The following is an 18,420-nucleotide window of genomic DNA, read 5'->3' on the forward strand; positions in this document are numbered from 1 at the left end:
CAGTGTTACTTGGTTTATAACATGCACATATAATCTATACAAGTATCCTAAGTATTCTTTGGAGACTAAATGAAAAAAATTCTATAAATTTGATATATTTTTGAGATGCTTGTCATTTATTTAATTGGATATTTAATTGAAATCAAACTTGAGTAAAAATTTTTTTCTTTTGGTGGGTAGATATTAATTTGTCTTTATTTCACCGTGATCTTTACACTTATTTCTCAGAGATCAATTAAATTACTTTTTAATTTTAGATCGAAGAAGAACCATTTAACCCAGACTATGTTGAAGTAGACAGAGTATTAGAAGTTTCATTTTGTGAAGATAAGGATACTGGTGAGGTAAATATTTCAGAGGGAAAACAAATTTAAATAAGATCTGAAACTGTCCAAATAGTAAAATTATAACTATTTTTAAATGGCTAATTATCAAAAAGCTCTAAAATTTTATTTATTGACATAGTTTAGTATATTTAGACTATATTTAATCCCCATTTAAGTATATTTAAACTATATCTAACTAGTCCCTATTTATTCTCTATTTCAAAGTTGTACAATAAAAATAAATATTTTTACAGCCTGTTATTTACTACTTAATAAAGTGGTGCTCATTGCCATATGAAGATAGTACTTGGGAACTAAAAGAAGATGTAGATCTTACAAAAATAGAAGAGTTTGAACAATTGCAAGCTTCAAGGCCTGATACAAGACATTTGGTAAGAATATTTTTTCAATAATTAAAATATTTTTAATATAAATGTTATTAAAATTAGGTACTGCCATCAAGGCTGACTCATAATGACCCTATAGTACTGAGTAGAACTGCTCTTCCCCCCATCCCCCGACCCCCAGCCACATGAGTTTCTCATACTGAAACTCTATATGGGAGCATAAAGCCCCTGGCTTCGAACAACTGACTTGCAGTTAGCAGATCAATGTGTAACTAACTACTAAGCCACCAGGGGTACACTGAGTTTCTGGTTTTTTTTTAACAGACTACAGACTATATGTTTATTCCCTCCAAGAGAACTTTTAATGGGTTTTTTAATTTTTCTACACAAACTATAGAATTATAGAAGGCTATGGAAAGTTACGAAGCACCTTGCTGGCATAGTGTATTTAAGCATTGGACTACTAAACTCCATGGTTGGTGGAGAAAGATGAAACTCAGAAACTGTCTGAACTAGGTCTCTATTCCTCAGGATCACTAGAAGTCTGAATTGACTAGACTGTATTGATATGGGTTTTTTTGTTTTGTTTTGTTTTGCTTTGGTAGGTATGTTAAATTTTTTTTTACTTCCATTATTTTCAAAACATCAGTATTGTTGTTTTGCGACTTTATTGGCATTCAACCCAAGGAAGTTGACATCAAGATGTGTTAATGATTTTTTTTCTTTGGACTATTCTTCTTTCAAATATAATAAGATCATAGAAGTTTCTGTGACAAAACAGGAAGAAATCACTTTCAGATCAGTACCAGTGTTAGAAAGGCTGCCAGGATAACTGTGAGATAGTTGAATTAAGAGAAGGAAATAAATGAAATGCTCCACAGAAAGGGGCATACTATATTTTTAATAGTGATTATTTTCTGCTCTCTGTACTTTTTCTTTCATGAATGCCCAAAGACTATTACCAAGAGCACGGTTGCTCACTTCTATTCCTTTTATTTCTAAATGCCTTTCCTTGATCCATGAAACAGAAAAAGCAATTAGTTTAGTAATAAATGTGGTGAGGGATGTTATAAAAGAGAATGATTTTATTTGGGGAGGGAGTACTATGTATTAATTTAACCTCACCAAGTAAACCATTTCCAGAAACAATGGTTCTTAACCAGAAGTGCTCATCAGAATAACTTTCAGCACTTTAAAAATTTTAGAGAGCACTGGAGAGCAAAAACAACCCCGAGGGGTTAGGACAGCGCTGCAGTATGGGCTGCTCAAATCCACATAGCATTTCACACAGAGGGTACAGGGGAATAAATTATTTTGTGCTCTTTAAGATTGAGTCACAGAAACATAAAGAACAGCTCTACTCTGTCTTGTAGTGTCGCTATGAATCAGAATTGACTGGGTGGTAGAGGATTTGTTTAATGAAATTTTACTCAAATGCAAGTTAATAAAATATTAATAGTGATTGGATTGCTGAGAGAAAAATGCACTGAATTAGACTTGATGTGCAATTTATTTTAACCAATGGTTTGAGAAACACTGTTTTGGGAGTATAGTTTAATTCTGTTTTTCCGCCTATCTGGAAATCTACCAAATCTACTATGCCTTAGTTATCCACAATAAATTCATGGCACAATATTTTTATTAATGAGGAAGAAAGAATAAATTTAAATAAGTAATTAATAATACCATATATTAATGAAAATTACATATAGATATATATGGTGCTTTGTTCCTATCTTTTAAAAGAATTTTTTTATCCTTTTGTTAATTCCTTATTGCTGTATTTATCTGTCCAGTTCCTGCCTAAGTTAATTATATTTAACTAATATATACTTCTAAAATAAAACAAAAAAAAGAAATACTTTGACTTAAAAATATCAACCACCAATGGGCAGTTTGTTGAATTGTGGTAACTTATGTGTTGCTTTGATGCTTAAAGTTAGGCTACCAGTATTTTAAATAACAACAGGGTCTCCCATGACCTGAATTTAGAAAACATGTCAAGAATAGATTTGACACCTTAAACCCTAATGATGGAAGACAACATGAATTGTGAGTTGACATTAGAAAGATCATACATAAAGCAAAAAAAAGACAAGAAGCGGCAAAAATGCCAGAGTGAGACGATGGAAGACACTGAAACTTCCTTTTAAACATAAAGTAGTGAAAGTAAATCAAAAGATGTGAACTTGTCTTTTAAACAAATAAGTAAAAGAAATTTATCTTTCAAATAAATAAAACAAATTATTGTAAAGAAAAATACAAGGACCTGAAGTTGGAAAACCAAAAAAGAAGAAAATGCACTGCATTTTTCATGCTTAAAGAACTGAAGAAAAAAATGTAAGCCTTGAGTTACAATATTGTGATTCTAGGGGGGAAATATTGAATGATGTAGGAAGCATCAAAAGAAAATGGAAGAAATACACTATCACTGTGCCAGGAAAAATGGGTAAGCATTCAACCACTTCAGGAGGTAACATATGATCAATAACCAATGTTATTGAAGAAAGAAGTCTAAACTGCACTAAAGGCACTAAGTAAAAGACGGCTCTAAGAATTGACAGTTATACTCGAAATGTTTCAGCCAACTCATAAAGCACAGGAAACACTAGTCAATGCCAGAACATTTTGAAGACAATCAGACTGAAAGAGATCCCTTCTTGTGTCCATTTCTAAGAAAAGTGACCCAACAGAATGTGGTAGTTGTAGAATATATCATTTAACATCACATTTGAGCAAGGTTTTGCTGAATAATTTTAAAACAGTTATATCCATATTTAGACAGCTTCCCGAAATTCAAACCAAATTCAGAAGAAGACGTGTTATGAGTGATATATATCATTGCTGACTTCATATGGTCATGACTGAAAGAGAATCCCAGAAAACTGTTTACTTGTGTTTTATTGACTATGTAAAGGCATTTGACTGTGTAGGTCACAACAAACTATGGGTAACACTACAAAGAAGGAATTCCAAGATGCCTAATTGTGTTCATGAGGAACCTATACCTAAATCAAGCGGCAGTCGTTGGAACAAAATAAAAGCATATGGAATGTTTTCAAACCAGGAAAGGTGTCTGTAAGGGTTATATCTTTTTATCATACTTAGTCGGTTTTTCTATTGAGCAAATAATTCAAGAATATAGCATTATGTAAAGAAGAATGCAGCAACAGGGTTTGAAGGAAACTCATTAATAACCTTAGATATGAAGGTAACATAACTTGCTGAAAGGGAAGAGGATTTGATCTGCTTACTGATGAAGATCAAAGACTACAACCTTCAGTGTGAGTTACGACACATTATAAATATTACATTTAGACCAAAAGACAACTTCATTATATTCAGAGGAAAGATTGAAATTGTCACAAATCCACAATCAACCTTCATGGAAGCAACCACCCTCAAGAAATCAAACATTGTGTTGCATCAGGCAAATTTGCTACAAAAGACCTCTTTAAAATGCTAAAGAACTCAAATGTCATTTTGAGAACTACTGTGATCCTGACCAAGCCATGGTATTTTCAGTTACCTCACATGCATGTGAAAGCTGGACATTGAATAAGGAAGACTGCAGAGCAATTGATGCGTTTGAATTGTGGTGTTGGCAAAGAATATTGAAGTACCATGGACCACCAGAAGAACAAACAAATCTGTCTTGGAAGAAATACAGCCAGAATTTTCCTTAGAAGCTAGGATGGTGAGATTGTATGTGCTGTCAATACAGGGACCAATTCCTGGAAAAGGACATCGTGCTCTGTACAGTAGAGGCTCAGTGAAAACGAGGAAGACTTTCAATGAGATGGTTTTGAACAATGTTTGCTGCAGTGGACTCTGACATAACTACAATTGTGAAATTGATGCAGCCCCGGTCAATGTTTTGTTCTGTTGAACATAGTCACTGCGAGTTGGAACCTACTCAACGGCATACGAGAGCAACAATATAAATATAAAAAATGGTATGGAGATATATGTAAATTGGCAAAGAATATCTAATACATCATCTACATTTTTGATTCTTTTAAAAGTAGTTTTATTGAGGTTGAAGTAATGTGCAATAAATTGCATATTTTTAAAATATATAGTTTGATAACTTTTGACATGTCACCACCATCAAAATAATAAATAACCCCCTAAATTTATTCTATACCTGTTTATAATCATTGTCTATCACATGATCTCCCCTTTCTTCCTCCCTACATTCCAGGCACTTGATGATTTTATTTATGTCACTATCCATTAGTTTTCATTTTCTAGGATTTCATGTAAATGGAATCAAGAACTGTATATTTCACTGGAAGTTATTTTTTGTTCTATGGCTTCTCCCATGCAGCACAATTATTTTGAGATTCATTTTGCATATATTAATCATTGCTAATTTTTTACTACTGAATAGTATGCTGTTGTAAAATTTTGTTTTATAATTTTTTATCTATTTACATTGATGAACATTTGTTTATGACTATTGAAAACAAAGCTGCTATGAATAATACATAAGCCTTTGCATAATATGTACTTCTTTTTATTGAGTAAATGCATTGGAATGCAACAGCTGGTGTATGCTTAACTTTTTAAGAAATTGGTAATCTATAGCTAAGTGGTCATACTATTTTATATTCTCACCAGTAGTATGGGAGCGTTTTAGTTGTTTCATGTCCGTGATAAAGCTTGTTGAATTCTCATTGTAGTTTTATAACCTATATTTCTCTAATAATTAATGTTGAATATCTTTTCATATTTGCCCTTAGTTTTTCTTTGGTAAACTATTTAAATATTGTGCTCATTTTTAATTGACTTTTAAAATTCATTGAGCTATGAGACATATTTACATATTCTGGCTTCAAATCTTTTATTAGATATCAGTTATATGATTTGCAAATGTTTTTTCCTACTCTGATTTCTTATTTCATCAACTTATACAATGTTTTATATGAAAACAATTCTAATTTTTAAAAAGTTTTTTATTGTAGTGTAGGTGAAAATTTACAGAGCAAAATAGTTTTCTGTTCCACAATTAATATATTGATTTTTCTCTGACATTGGTTGCAGCCTCTTCCCATTTCCAGTTTTCATGGCGGTTGGGGGATTTTTGTTGTTGTTTGGTTAGGTTTTTTTACACTGAATCATTGCATCACTGGGGATCACAAAATTTTTCTTTGTCTTTTAGGAGATTTTAATTTTAAGTTACATTCATATATTTTTTATTTAATGTTTATATTTTTTGCAATGTATGGATTAAAGTTCATAGCCTGTACATGGTATCTAGTTATTCCCATACCATTTGTTGACAAAATATTTTTTCTTAACTAAATTACTTTTGCAACTTCACACCTTCAGTCATTTGGGTCTATTTTAGGACTCTTTACTCTTCCATAAATTTGACTTATACATTTACAAAACAGTAATTGCTAAAACTAATTACTTGTTCTAGTAGCTTTCTTTTGGAGATTATGCAAGATTTTCTACATAAAAAAGATCACATTCTATGAATAAAGACACTTTCCTTTGCATGGTAGTTAGGTGATTTTATGTCAAATTGAAGATGTATGAAAGTGTAAATCAGGGCACAACTTGATGATACTTCCTTGGGGATGTGGCCTTCTAATAAGAAGAAACTGGAAACCTTAACTCACCCCCTCTCGTTACCTATCTTTCTCTACACTCCCCTCCACACACGCCCCTTCACCCTTCCTGTTTGCTGCAACTCTGCTGCCTGCTACCCCTGAGAGCTAACGCTGCCCTGCCTTGTTTCTACCAACTTTGGATCTACATGACTGTGAAACCACCACTCTGTATTACTGACACATGGCTTTCTGAGTCTGAAGGAGGGCCTTAGGGACTTGCATTGGACTTAAGGACTTGAATTGGACTAGGTTGCGATGCCTTCTCAATATATAATTAATTCGTGATACAAAGATGGAAAACTCTATCTTATGCATAGATAAGTGACACTGGATTTGTTTCTCTAGACAACCCAGCCTAATACACTTGACTTGCTTCACTGCACTGGGTAGAACTTCTGACACAGTGTTAAATAGATGTAATGACAATGGACATTATTACCTAGCTCCTGAATTTAGGAAGAAAGGATCCAGTCTTGTATGATGATATTTGGTGTAGGTTGTGTGTAGATGCATTTTTATTGAGTTAAGTTTTCTTCTTTTCATATTTTAATGAGTTTTTAAATCAGGAATATATGTCGAATTTTCTACATTTTTTTTTAATTAACAAGAGACCTGGTAAGGTAGGGGTTACATGTTGGCCTGTAATCTATATGGTCAGCCATGCAAAAATCACTAGCAGCTCTGTCGGAGAAAGACTGGGCTTTCTACTCCCATCAGTGATCAAAGTCTTGAAACACACAGAAGATCACTGTGAGTCAGCATTGACTCAATGGCATTGAGTTTAGTTTGGTTTGGTTGAAATTAGCATTTTTATTTTTATTTTTTGGTCTATTGATAAATATTAATGGATTTCTACTTAAACGAGCCTTCTAGAAGTATATTTTATTTGGTCATGATACATTAACCATTGTGTATAATATATTCCATTGGTATAGTTTTGTTAAGTTTTACATCTATGTTTATGAAGCATATTGGTCTTTAGTTTTGTCTTAACTTATTTGTCTGATTTTGGCAATAATACCCCTATAAAAATGTGTTGGGAAGTAATCATTCCTCTTTGGTTTCCTGGAAGAGTTTATGTAGAAATAATTTGCTCCTCAAAGGTATGGTTGAATTTATTATAATATCATATAGGAATATACTTTTAGCATTATTTTAAAAGCAATTCATTTTATGAATAAGCTATATTAGAGATTTGAAATACATGAGAAAAATCTAGTGCACATCACTCATTTTTTGTTTCTTCACAAAGGATCGTCCTCCCTCTAATATTTGGAAAAAAATAGATCAATCCAGGGACTATAAAAATGGCAACCAACTCAGGGAATATCAACTGGAAGGACTCAACTGGCTCTTGTTCAATTGGTACAATAGGTAAGTAGTATAAGTTAACAGAAAACTTTTAGTGTTGGCTCTCTTCTTTATCCAAGAGGACTTCAAAAAGCTCCTGGAAAAAGAATTTGAAAGGTAATGAAAATTTCCAGGAACGTCCTGAAGGCCCCTGTGTGCTAAAATATGCTGAGTAAAATAGATAGCTATTTATATACTATTGCTGATATAAAATCTTCACTTTTTAAAATTAGTTTACCTCCAGACAATATGTGAATTATAATTTAAAATTTTAGCTGTAGTTGTCCATAAAGTGTGCATCAATCAAAATAGAAGAGAGTTGGTATGATGATGAATAATCAAATTTGAAAAATCTGCCTTAGAATAACAAAATATCTACCATGTTATAGTACTTTTCCACTTTATCGATTTATACTATTGTGCTGACTACTGGGTTTGGTTTCTATGAGTTATCAGTTAGCCATTCCTATAGGAATCAGATCACTATTTTTTTAATGGAAGACATTTAAAAGCAGGATATCATAACCAATAAGGAATAGAATATAAAATATAGGAAGTCAGTAATAAGTTAGGAGTCCCTTCATGGTGGTGCAAAGAATTACACACTCATTAGCTGAAAGTTTGGTTGTTCAAAACTATCCCTTTGCATTTTTCTTCTAAGAGGTCATGTTTATGATCTCGAAAAATCTCATGGAGCAATCCTACTCTGCACACATAGTATTGTCGTGAGTCAGAACTGAACAGCAACTCAAAACAGCAACAAGCATTGAAATACCACATTTTGTTCATTTTTCGCTAAGTTGTTGGGAATGCTTTATAGAACATTATCATCATTTCACTTATTAAGATGAAGAGAATTGTTATAGGAGTAAAAATTACTACTGTGGTTAGGAAATACGTATACTAATATTTACAGAAGAGCAAATAAAGTCATTGTTATTAGCAATGAAAGCAATTTTTGAAAAGTCACCTTTATTCAAAATCAGTTTTCCATGTTTTTAGTTCTTACATGATTTTTTGAGCTATTTAACATTGTAAGGATAAGTTTTAAGAACCCTTTTCCTAAATTATATTTCCTAATTTTTAACTACCCATGTAAAATAGTTATCAAGACTTTTTTCCTTGTGTCTGCCCTTATAGGTGCCCTTTCCCTTTTCCCACATTGTCTGTTGTAAACTTCCATCACTTACCTCAAACCTAGTGTCCCAACCTTTCACTGTCTATAGAGTTTTATTTCATTGATAATTCCAAACTTGGCAGGTGAACTTATTCAACTTCTTGCCTGCCCTCATGCCAATCTTACAAATTATACCTTCATCCTTAGCCATTCTTAACCTGTATTTCTCATGTATTGCAATTGAAAGATCCTTCCACAGGGCAAAGACTTAACTCTTATAAGTCATTTTACTCTTACTTCTCAGAACCTTGCTTCAGTCAGTTGTCACTTCTCTTTCTCTTATTTTAAAGACTAAGGTTATCCCTGCAAGAAAAATATGAGTTCAGCTTGGCAGAAATGAAAAAATAAATCCTCTCTTGATTCTGCTCCTCTTTTCTTTCTAACCGAAAATAAGCCTTCTCTTGATCCCACTTGTCCTTACAGCTCAGTTTGAGCTCTTTTTGTAACTCCTCCAAAATTTTAGAAAGAGTAGTGTGTTAGGCAGGGTTCTCTAGAGAAGCAAAACCAGGACACTTATAATTATATATATATGTAAGTTTATATGGCAAAAACAAATCTAACAGCAAATTAGTCCGCACAGCAGTATAGAGAGATCATTCAGTCCAACTCACTTTTGTGGCATAGTTAATATACTGAAGGCCCTTCTAACTCGTGCAGTCACTAGGCCAAGGTCAAGGAAGCAAACAGTAGGAAAATGAGGTGAGATATAGCAGAGGCCAGTAACACCAGTGTGGTGAAGCAATGCAAAGTGGCCGTGGGGAGGAAAGGCATCTGGAGTAGTAGCAAGACAAGTGGGGCTGGCCTGTAGGCATGGTGGAGCAGGGCTGTGGTATGCAACAGCATGGCATAGTAATGAGACCATGGCTGACTTGGCCCACATGTAGCACAACACACATGTTGAAACAGTGCCGCTAAATCAGGCAATGTGCCAGTACAACCACCTGAGAGAGAGAAAGAGGCACCAGCCTTAGAGAGCCATTTATCTTGGTCATGCCTCTAAAAGAGATCATCAAACTGCGAAGTGATTTACAGGCTAAACTCCACCGATATCTTTTTACAGGTGCCGTGTTGGCATTAAAAAACCTAACTATGACAAGTGGTTTGCACTAGCTTTCCCCATTTCCTTACTTCCAATTCTCTTTTCATTATTCTATTTTGGATTTGGATTTTGTGATTTGTCTGAAAATACTGATTTTTAAATCGATAGAATATTTATCAGCATTTACTTTTTGTCTCTCTATTGCATTGAATCCTAATGGCTCTTCTTTCATTCTTTAAACTCTTCTGCTTACGAACTTCCACCATGTGATTCTCTTAGCTTTCCCATTCTCCCATACAAGTGTGACCTTTCCATTAAAAATCTTTACTTTGGTTCCTTTGACTTTTAGATATTTGGATTTTTTTTTGTTTTTGTTATTTTTACACATGAATCTCTTTTTAGCTCTCTAAGCATAGTATAGCTTCCACTCTGTTTCCATTGTTCAATATTCTACTGGATTTAAATCTCCAAGGCATTAGTTTAAGTTCTAGGCCTGTATTTCTATTTACCTCTTAACTGTTTCAAGGATTTTTAAAAACATAGCAAATCCAAAATCAGCCATATCATTTTCTGTCAGTTCCATTTCAAATTTGTTGCTCCATAATTTGCATCACCATTAATAACAATGCAAACTGAAAATCTGGCATTCCGCACCCCATGCGTCTTAGTTCATTCTAACTGAAAATTCTCTAATCAGTTTTCTTCTTTTAGTTGAGGCCCTTTCTTCCCTACATTATTAACAATGTCTTTCAGTTTGTGCCCTAACCCTCTCACCCGACTCTCTACTGTCCACAATAACCACAGAATAAACTTTGAAATAAAAGTCTAATCTCAATAGGTTTTTAAAATATATATTCCTTGTTACATGATAGAATATTTCACTTCCTTTATATATGACTCCTGCTTTCCCTCTTCCCTTAAAAGCATATTAAACTTGTGGTCCCCAGATAGTAGTGACATTTATACTTTTGCTTCCTTTCTGTGTCCTCAGGCCAAATGCTACACATAACTTGACTTCCTCTCTGGGTCTTTTGCTCGTCTTTTCCAGCCAGATTTTGGCAGTTAGTCTTCTTAGCTTCCATAGTAAACTTAATTCTGATGATTCTTACTAGCCATACATCAAAAACTGGTAGATCTTGTTTAAAACATTGTAGTACTTTTACCTTTTTTCATGCTTTATGTATCAGAATCTGTAGGGGAGAAACATAGTATCAGATCACCTCCTCCCAACACCACCCAAACTCAGCAGGCTCCTCTAATTCATAGTCAAGATTGGAAACCAGACTTTATGTGTGCTTACATGGTACCATATTACATGACTGCTTACATAGTATGCATGTACTCATATATCTACTCCTCTAACAGATAAGAATGCTAGAAGACAAAGAATAAGATCTACTTTTTTGGTATTCAATCTTCTCTGTCTCTGAGACATAGAAGATATTTAATAAATGTTTCTTCAATGAATAATATGTTTAGCTTGCCTTGCTCTTGCTTTTCATTCTTTCAAATAAAGTAAATATTTAATAAGTGATGCCTTTATTTTGTAGCTACAAAAATCTAGTTTCTTCTTTATGGGATTTAATGAAATTATAATTTGTACTTCTACAATTTTACATTTTAATAAATGCAAGTATTTTTCTATTTGCTCTTTGATCATTTTTACATATTGATCTCTAAAAACATTTTAGCATATAGAAAACCCAATATATGTATCGATAATATACTTGTTTGTTTCAGACGAAACTGCATTTTAGCAGATGAAATGGGTCTTGGCAAAACCATTCAATCAATTACATTCCTCTCCGAAATCCTTCTAACTGGTATACGAGGACCCTTCCTGATTATTGCTCCACTTTCTACTATTGCAAACTGGGAGAGAGAGTTCCGTACATGGACTGATATTAATGTTGTGGTTTATCATGGAAGCCTAATTAGCAGACAAATGATACAGCAATATGAGATGTACTTCAGGGACTCACAGGTATGTTAATGATAATTTTGTTTGTGGTTTCATCTCATAACTAGTCAGGGTCAAAGAAAACAAACATACACCAACTACTTTGAAATTCAGAAGAAATTTTAATTACCTATACTATGTCTATATTATTGTCTATATTATTACTACTTTGGTAAGTTAAGAGAATAATGAGAATCAATTTCATACTCTAGTTAACTCCAAAGAAGTATGCTGATCTATATAGTTGTACAAATTTAACTATATTCCATAAATGTTTTAAACTAGAGTAGTTATTGTACTAATGATGTTTAAACATATTTAAATTTATTTTTAGTTTAATAACTACTTCTTTTGATCTTGTTTTCTCTTTCTAAAATTTTATTTAAATCTTCAGTGACATCCATAAGTTTAAATGCCTAGGGAGGTGAGATTATAAGTTCTCTTTTATATTACCTGGATTTTGATTTTAGACATGTGGTATGTTTGTTTTATGAACATACCTTAGTTCTTTTCTTTGGGGACTTGATTACTTCACTACTCTAAATTGTGGCTTGTTGGTTTTCCTCTTTCCACTATACACTAATGGTGTTTTGTTTGTTTTAACATTAGTCGCTTACTATTTAGGAGGGGATTTCTTAATTTTCTCATACTCAGATCTTAAGATTAAGAGATGACAACATAGGAAAGAATTTTCTAGTTATAAGCTAATGCCAGAAATTATTAAGTGCCAAGCTAGTGTTGAGTGTGATCTTTATTTAGAAATAAAAAGCAAATCAGTAAAAAACACAATTTGGTCAAAATTGTACATTTTAGTTGGAATAAGTCTATCTTCTGGCACTTTACTTCAAAGACATTTCCTTTTTCTTTATTAATTCTCTAAGGATCATTTTAACATTATGCTATATGATAGTAAAAATAAGTTAATGTGTATTCCTTTTGCCTTTAAATTATAAGTGATTTTCTACTTGTGGAAGTTAAAAATAGATGACTTTACCTAATTTTACCCCTACCTGTATGGTTCAAACAATTACATTTCTGTGAAATTAGAGATCTATATTATCCTTTATTCTCATTTCTACCAAATAACTGCCATCTTTGTATGTTATGTCATAGTATGTTATGTCATAGGTAGGTTATGGTCTAATTTCCTTAATGCTATTTTATTCTTTTTGATCATATGTTTGTAAACTGGTTGAGCTATCTGGTATTATAATTATGATTTAACTGAGCCTTCTCATTTTTATAGTTAGCACACTTAAAATCTCTGGAATTTAAGAGATAACAAGGTCAATTTATTTTAATATACATCTTATAGATTGACTATAAACACCACTGTAAAAATCTAGAAGATTCTTAAATGTAATAAACAGTAGTGTTCAATACTATATGTTATGGTAACTTATAAATTCTAGAATTGTATTTAAAGAGGTTTTAAGTTTCTAAAGATAAAGATATTTCATGTTGTCAGAAACACATCTGTATTTAAATAGAGGAATAACATCTAGAGTTAGTCTTTTCAAATATATTTTAATATAAGTGTTTTTGATATTCAACTTTTGTTTTTTTGGCTAAAACAAAAACACTGACTGCCACCTAGGAAATAGCAACCCTGTAGGACAAAGGAGAACTGGTCTTGTAAGTTTTTGAGTTTGCAAATCTTTACAGTAGCAGAGGTGCTCATCTTTATTCTGAGGAGCCAGAGAGCCTTGTGGCAGTGTGAATAACAGACAAATGTTTAATCCACTGTGCCATCAGCACTCCGTGTAGATGTTATGTAACTTGAAATAATGGTAGTTGTAAAATTATGCCTTAAGTTTATAAATGGTCCTGGAAAAGTAACAAGATTTGATAACACTAATACCACAAACTACACAAGTAGTAACTATGTTACATTATACTAAATAGTTTATATATTTCACTTACTTTTTATAATACTTCTAAAGAATGGGTCATTATGAGAAAGTAATGGCCAACTACATCAGTTGACAAAATGGTGGATCACTACATCATAACTGCCAAATTTTATCATCATGTAACTACCAAAGTTAGATCATCACAAAGCTCCCAAACCACTGCGAATCATGGCCAAGCCAACTTTACATATAACTTTAGCAAAACAGCTAGTGTGATTCTCTCCTTGCACCTCGTTGTTAATGCCAGAAATTGTCAGATAGTATTTTTTCTTATTATCATAAATGAAAAATCTCAAATTTTAAGTCATTAAGTGGAGTAGGTGTACTAATCTTGAAAAGTAGTAATACTGGTAGATAGAGGAAAGAGCTAGGAGGCAACGGGAATTTATAGAGGTCAAGACAAAGACATGTACATATGCAAATGTGTATATGAGGATGGGGAAATAGATCTATGTGTCTATATTTATAGGTTTGGTATTAAGGTGGGGGAAGGACCTTGGGCCTCTACTCAAGCAATCCCTCAATGCCTGAATACTTTCTTCTATTAAATTGGCATTCTATGATGCTTACCCTCCCGACACAACTGCTGAAGCCAAAGCGGGTGAACAAGTAAATGTGGTGAAGAAAGCTGATGGTGCCCGGCTATCAAAAGAGATAGTGACTGGGGACTTAAAGGCTTGAAGATAAACATGCGGCCGTCTAGCTCAGAAGCAACAAAGTCCACATGGAATAACACACCAACCTGTGTGATCACGTGGTTCCAAAGGGATCAGTTATCAGGCATCAAAAAACAAAAAATCATATCATTGGGTGCACACCTCCATGATACGATCACAGAGGACAAATGGGTACATAAGCAAATGTGGCGAAGAAAGCTGATGGTGCCTGGCTATCAAAAGAGATAGTGTCTGGTGTCTTAAAGGCTTGAAGGTGAACAAGCGGCCATCTAGCTCAGAAGCAACAAAGCCCACATGGAAGAAGCACACCAGCCTGTGTGATCAGGAGGTGTCAAAGGGAGCAGGTATAAGGCATCATCAAAACAAAAAAAACGATCTTACCATAGTGAATGAAGGGGGAAGTGCAGAGTGGAGACCCAAAGCCCATTTATCAGCCACTGGAGATCCCCTCACAGAGGAGTCTAGGGGAGGAGATGAGTCAGTCATGCACCGATGAAGAATACAGCTTTCCTCCAGTTCCTAAATGCTTCCTCTCCCCCCACTACCATGATCCGAATTCTACCTTGCAAGTGTGGCTAGATCAGAGGTTGTACACTGGTGCAGATAGGAGCTGGAGGCCCAGAGAATCCAGGGTGGATGATACTTTCAGGACTAGGGGTGTGAGGGGCGATACTGGGAGAGTAGAGGGTGAGTGGGTTGGAAAGGGGGAACCAATTCCAAAGATCTACATGTGACCTCACACAGTGTCATCCCTCATTCTCCTTCTATCACTCTGGCTCCTTGGTAGTATTTTGAATATATTCCCCCAATTTAGGCCCTTCACACTTGGTGCTGCTTTTTCCATAAAGCATTCCTCTCTAAACATCAGGATGGCTTTCTCCCTCATCTTCTGGGGTTTTTGCTTAGATGTCAATGTCTCAGTAATGTCCTGACAATCCTACAAAAAATGATATTCATTTTTCTGTCTCTATGCTATATATTCCACATCTTTGTTTTTTTTCACATCTTTGTTTTATTGCAGTCCAAAGCTCTTGTCATCTTTTACCTTCTTGCTGTTACTGTTTTCTTTTTCTTTCTTTTTTTTTTGCTTTTGTTATCCACTCTATTTTATATCCCATGTGAACATGGATGTAAAAATTCATAACAAAATGTTAGCATACTGTGATATATTAAAAGGCTGGTACTCTGTGAATAAGTTTTAGTTTATTCCAAGAAAAACAGATGTTTTGCCATTCTAACTAGATAACATTGTAACTCTTTAGGGGGGGCGGATTTCTTAATGACTGTATCCTGCATTTAGAGTAATTGGTGTGTGAATTCCAACTTGGGCAGTTAACTTACTGTATTTTGTTTATTGCTATATTTCCAGGAATAAGAGCAAGAACTGGCACATGCTCAGTAAACATTTGCTAGCTAAATTATTTGGATAGGTTATTTGTCTATTAACACTGATTTGTCATTATATGTCTGAACTTATTGTTGTAGTTAATAAATGCTATTATTGAAGTCTCACCAGATTGGCTCTCAAAAATTATATAAAACATTTTACCAGGAAAGATTTATTGGGAAACAATTATAAATTAGATAATTGTGTGTTGGCATAATTTTAACATTCTTGAAAACCTAGCACTCTGATAAGATTTTAATTATAAAACTCATTTAAGGGAATGTCTATGGATATGTTAAAATGTCATTGGAAAATGTGTTTGAGCAGAAGTCAATTAGATATGCTTTTATACTATTTTACATGAATACAAAAATGAAATTACCTAAGACATTCTGACAAATTATTGTGTCTTACAATAAATTTCTAGGGGCATATCATTCGAGGTGCTTACAGATTCCAAGCCATCATCACTACTTTTGAAATGATCCTTGGAGGATGTGGAGAACTTAATGCAATTGAATGGCGATGTGTAATTATTGATGAAGCACATAGATTAAAAAATAAAAATTGTAAACTCCTTGAAGGTTTGAAACTCATGAATCTGGTAAATTAATGCTATTATTGTTATTTAATTCATTTTCATAACTATAAAATAAAGTGTCCAAAAATCACAGGGCAAATGCTAAAACTTACTTTCTTTTTTTATTTTAGAAAAGAGATGTATCAAATACCATCCCTGGTACTTTATATTTCTTGCTTTGATTCCAACCAAACCAAACTCACTGCCAATTTAATTCATAGCAACAATATAGGATAGAGTAGAACTGCCCCTTTGAGTTTCCAAGACTAGTAAACCTTTAAGGGAAGAAGAAACTCATCATGGAACTGCTGGTGTTGTTCAAATGCCAATCTTGAAATGCTGATCTTGACCATCTTGTGGTTAGTAGCCAGATGTGAAACCAATTAAGCCACCAGTGCTTACTCTTAGTATGGAAGCATCTTCCCTGTTTCTTAGAATTAATTATTTTAACTCATTCCACCAAAAAGCTTTAGTAATTAATTTTCGTATTGAAAAAAAGAAACTTTTGTACTATAAGGCCATAAATTGTAGCCATAAATCTCTTATTGAACCTTCCTTTTTATATGTAAAGCTACAATATTATTCAGTTAATTTATGATAAAAGTACGACATATTTCTACAAGCCTAACATGTATTGTCTGTAATTGATAAAAATTGTTTTTAATCATGATTTTGTTTGGTATTTTTACTGCCTTGAAATACAGATTTTCTTTTATATTTTGATTTTTACTGAAAGCACATAATTAGCATATGAACACTTGAATAACTCAAATATGCCAAATTATAGTAAAAATTGTAAGTCTCCTTTTTTACTCCCTCTTCAACTGTTCCTCACCCCCAGGTCAGCTCCTCTTCTCAATGTATACACTTTGGTCTATATATTTCTGTATTATTTGCATTACATGTGTGTGAAGATGCACAGATATATATGTGAATACTTACTTTATAAATTATTGTTAAAAACCATTTTCAAATTATAATTTGTAGCACCATCTTAAATTTTTTTCCTGTGTTATTTCTTCTCTCTGATTGCTTTATTTAATTTTTAATGGAATTCTAGCATAGAAGCATTTTCTTGGATTATATCTGAAAGATTTAAGAATGTGTTCTTATATCAATAGCTAAAATTATTTTGTTGTTAAAAAAAAACCATACCAAGAGTGGTAGAGTACTGAGAAATAGGAAAAGTTTATTTGGGGACTACCTAAAATATGTATCTAAAATTATTTAGAACTACTTTTTAAGTGAAAATTAATTGACTGCAAAGTAATAATTAAGAGTTTTAACAAGTGATTAGATACAGTAATAATTAAGAGTTTTAACAAGTGATTGGAGAAGTAAGACTTTGAAGTTATTCTTGAGTTGACTTTAAAATTGCAGTCAGAAATATATTCTCCTTTTCAAACACTGAACATATGAAGTCCTAAATTAGCTTTCATATATATTTTCTTACTTTGGTATTTGATGTGATTTATTCTTGTTTTATCTAGGAACACAAGGTGCTTTTGACTGGTACGCCTCTCCAAAATACAGTTGAAGAACTATTCAGTCTTCTTCATTTTCTTGAACCTTTAAGGTTTCCCTCTGAGTCGACATTTATGCAAGAATTTGGGGATCTGAAAACAGAAGAACAGGTATGCTATTGTCCTTTAAAAAAAGTATCCCAAATTTTTAAGGAAGCAAAACCAAAAGGTAGTACTATCCCCAAATTTCTTAGTGTTATAATTAATTCATATGTGTAATTTTATGTGTCCTTATGTTACATATCTTCTTATGTTGTATGCAGGTACAGAAGCTTCAGGCTATCCTGAAACCAATGATGCTGAGACGATTGAAAGAAGATGTAGAAAAGAAATTGGCACCTAAGGAAGAAACCATCATTGAAGTAGAGCTTACTAATATTCAAAAGAAATACTACCGAGCTATTTTGGAGAAGAACTTTTCATTTTTATCTAAAGGAGCAGGACAAACTAATGTCCCTAACTTGGTTAATACCATGATGGAACTCAGGAAGTGCTGTAATCATCCATACCTTATCAAAGG

The 18,420-nt window shown here is 33.2% G+C and overlaps 1 protein-coding gene across 11 annotated transcripts in view; it reads left to right on the forward strand.

Annotated features, from left to right (window-relative positions):
• The window catches only part of CHD9 (chromodomain helicase DNA binding protein 9), a 261,384-nt gene that overhangs the window by 161,003 nt on the left and 81,961 nt on the right, over window positions 1-18,420 (forward strand). For all 11 annotated transcript variants that reach the window (XM_075536429.1, XM_075536433.1, XM_075536432.1 and 8 more), the window contains 7 exons: window positions 258-344; window positions 581-718; window positions 7,547-7,668; window positions 11,601-11,844; window positions 16,225-16,401; window positions 17,868-18,011; window positions 18,164-18,419. In XM_075536429.1, the coding sequence (XP_075392544.1) occupies window positions 258-344; window positions 581-718; window positions 7,547-7,668; window positions 11,601-11,844; window positions 16,225-16,401; window positions 17,868-18,011; window positions 18,164-18,419 (1,168 nt within the window). The remainder of the gene's footprint in view (window positions 1-257; window positions 345-580; window positions 719-7,546; window positions 7,669-11,600; window positions 11,845-16,224; window positions 16,402-17,867; window positions 18,012-18,163; window position 18,420) is intronic.

Source organism: Tenrec ecaudatus, chromosome 18 (genome assembly GCF_050624435.1).
Source record: "Tenrec ecaudatus isolate mTenEca1 chromosome 18, mTenEca1.hap1, whole genome shotgun sequence".
Classification (NCBI taxonomy): domain Eukaryota; kingdom Metazoa; phylum Chordata; class Mammalia; order Afrosoricida; family Tenrecidae; genus Tenrec; species Tenrec ecaudatus.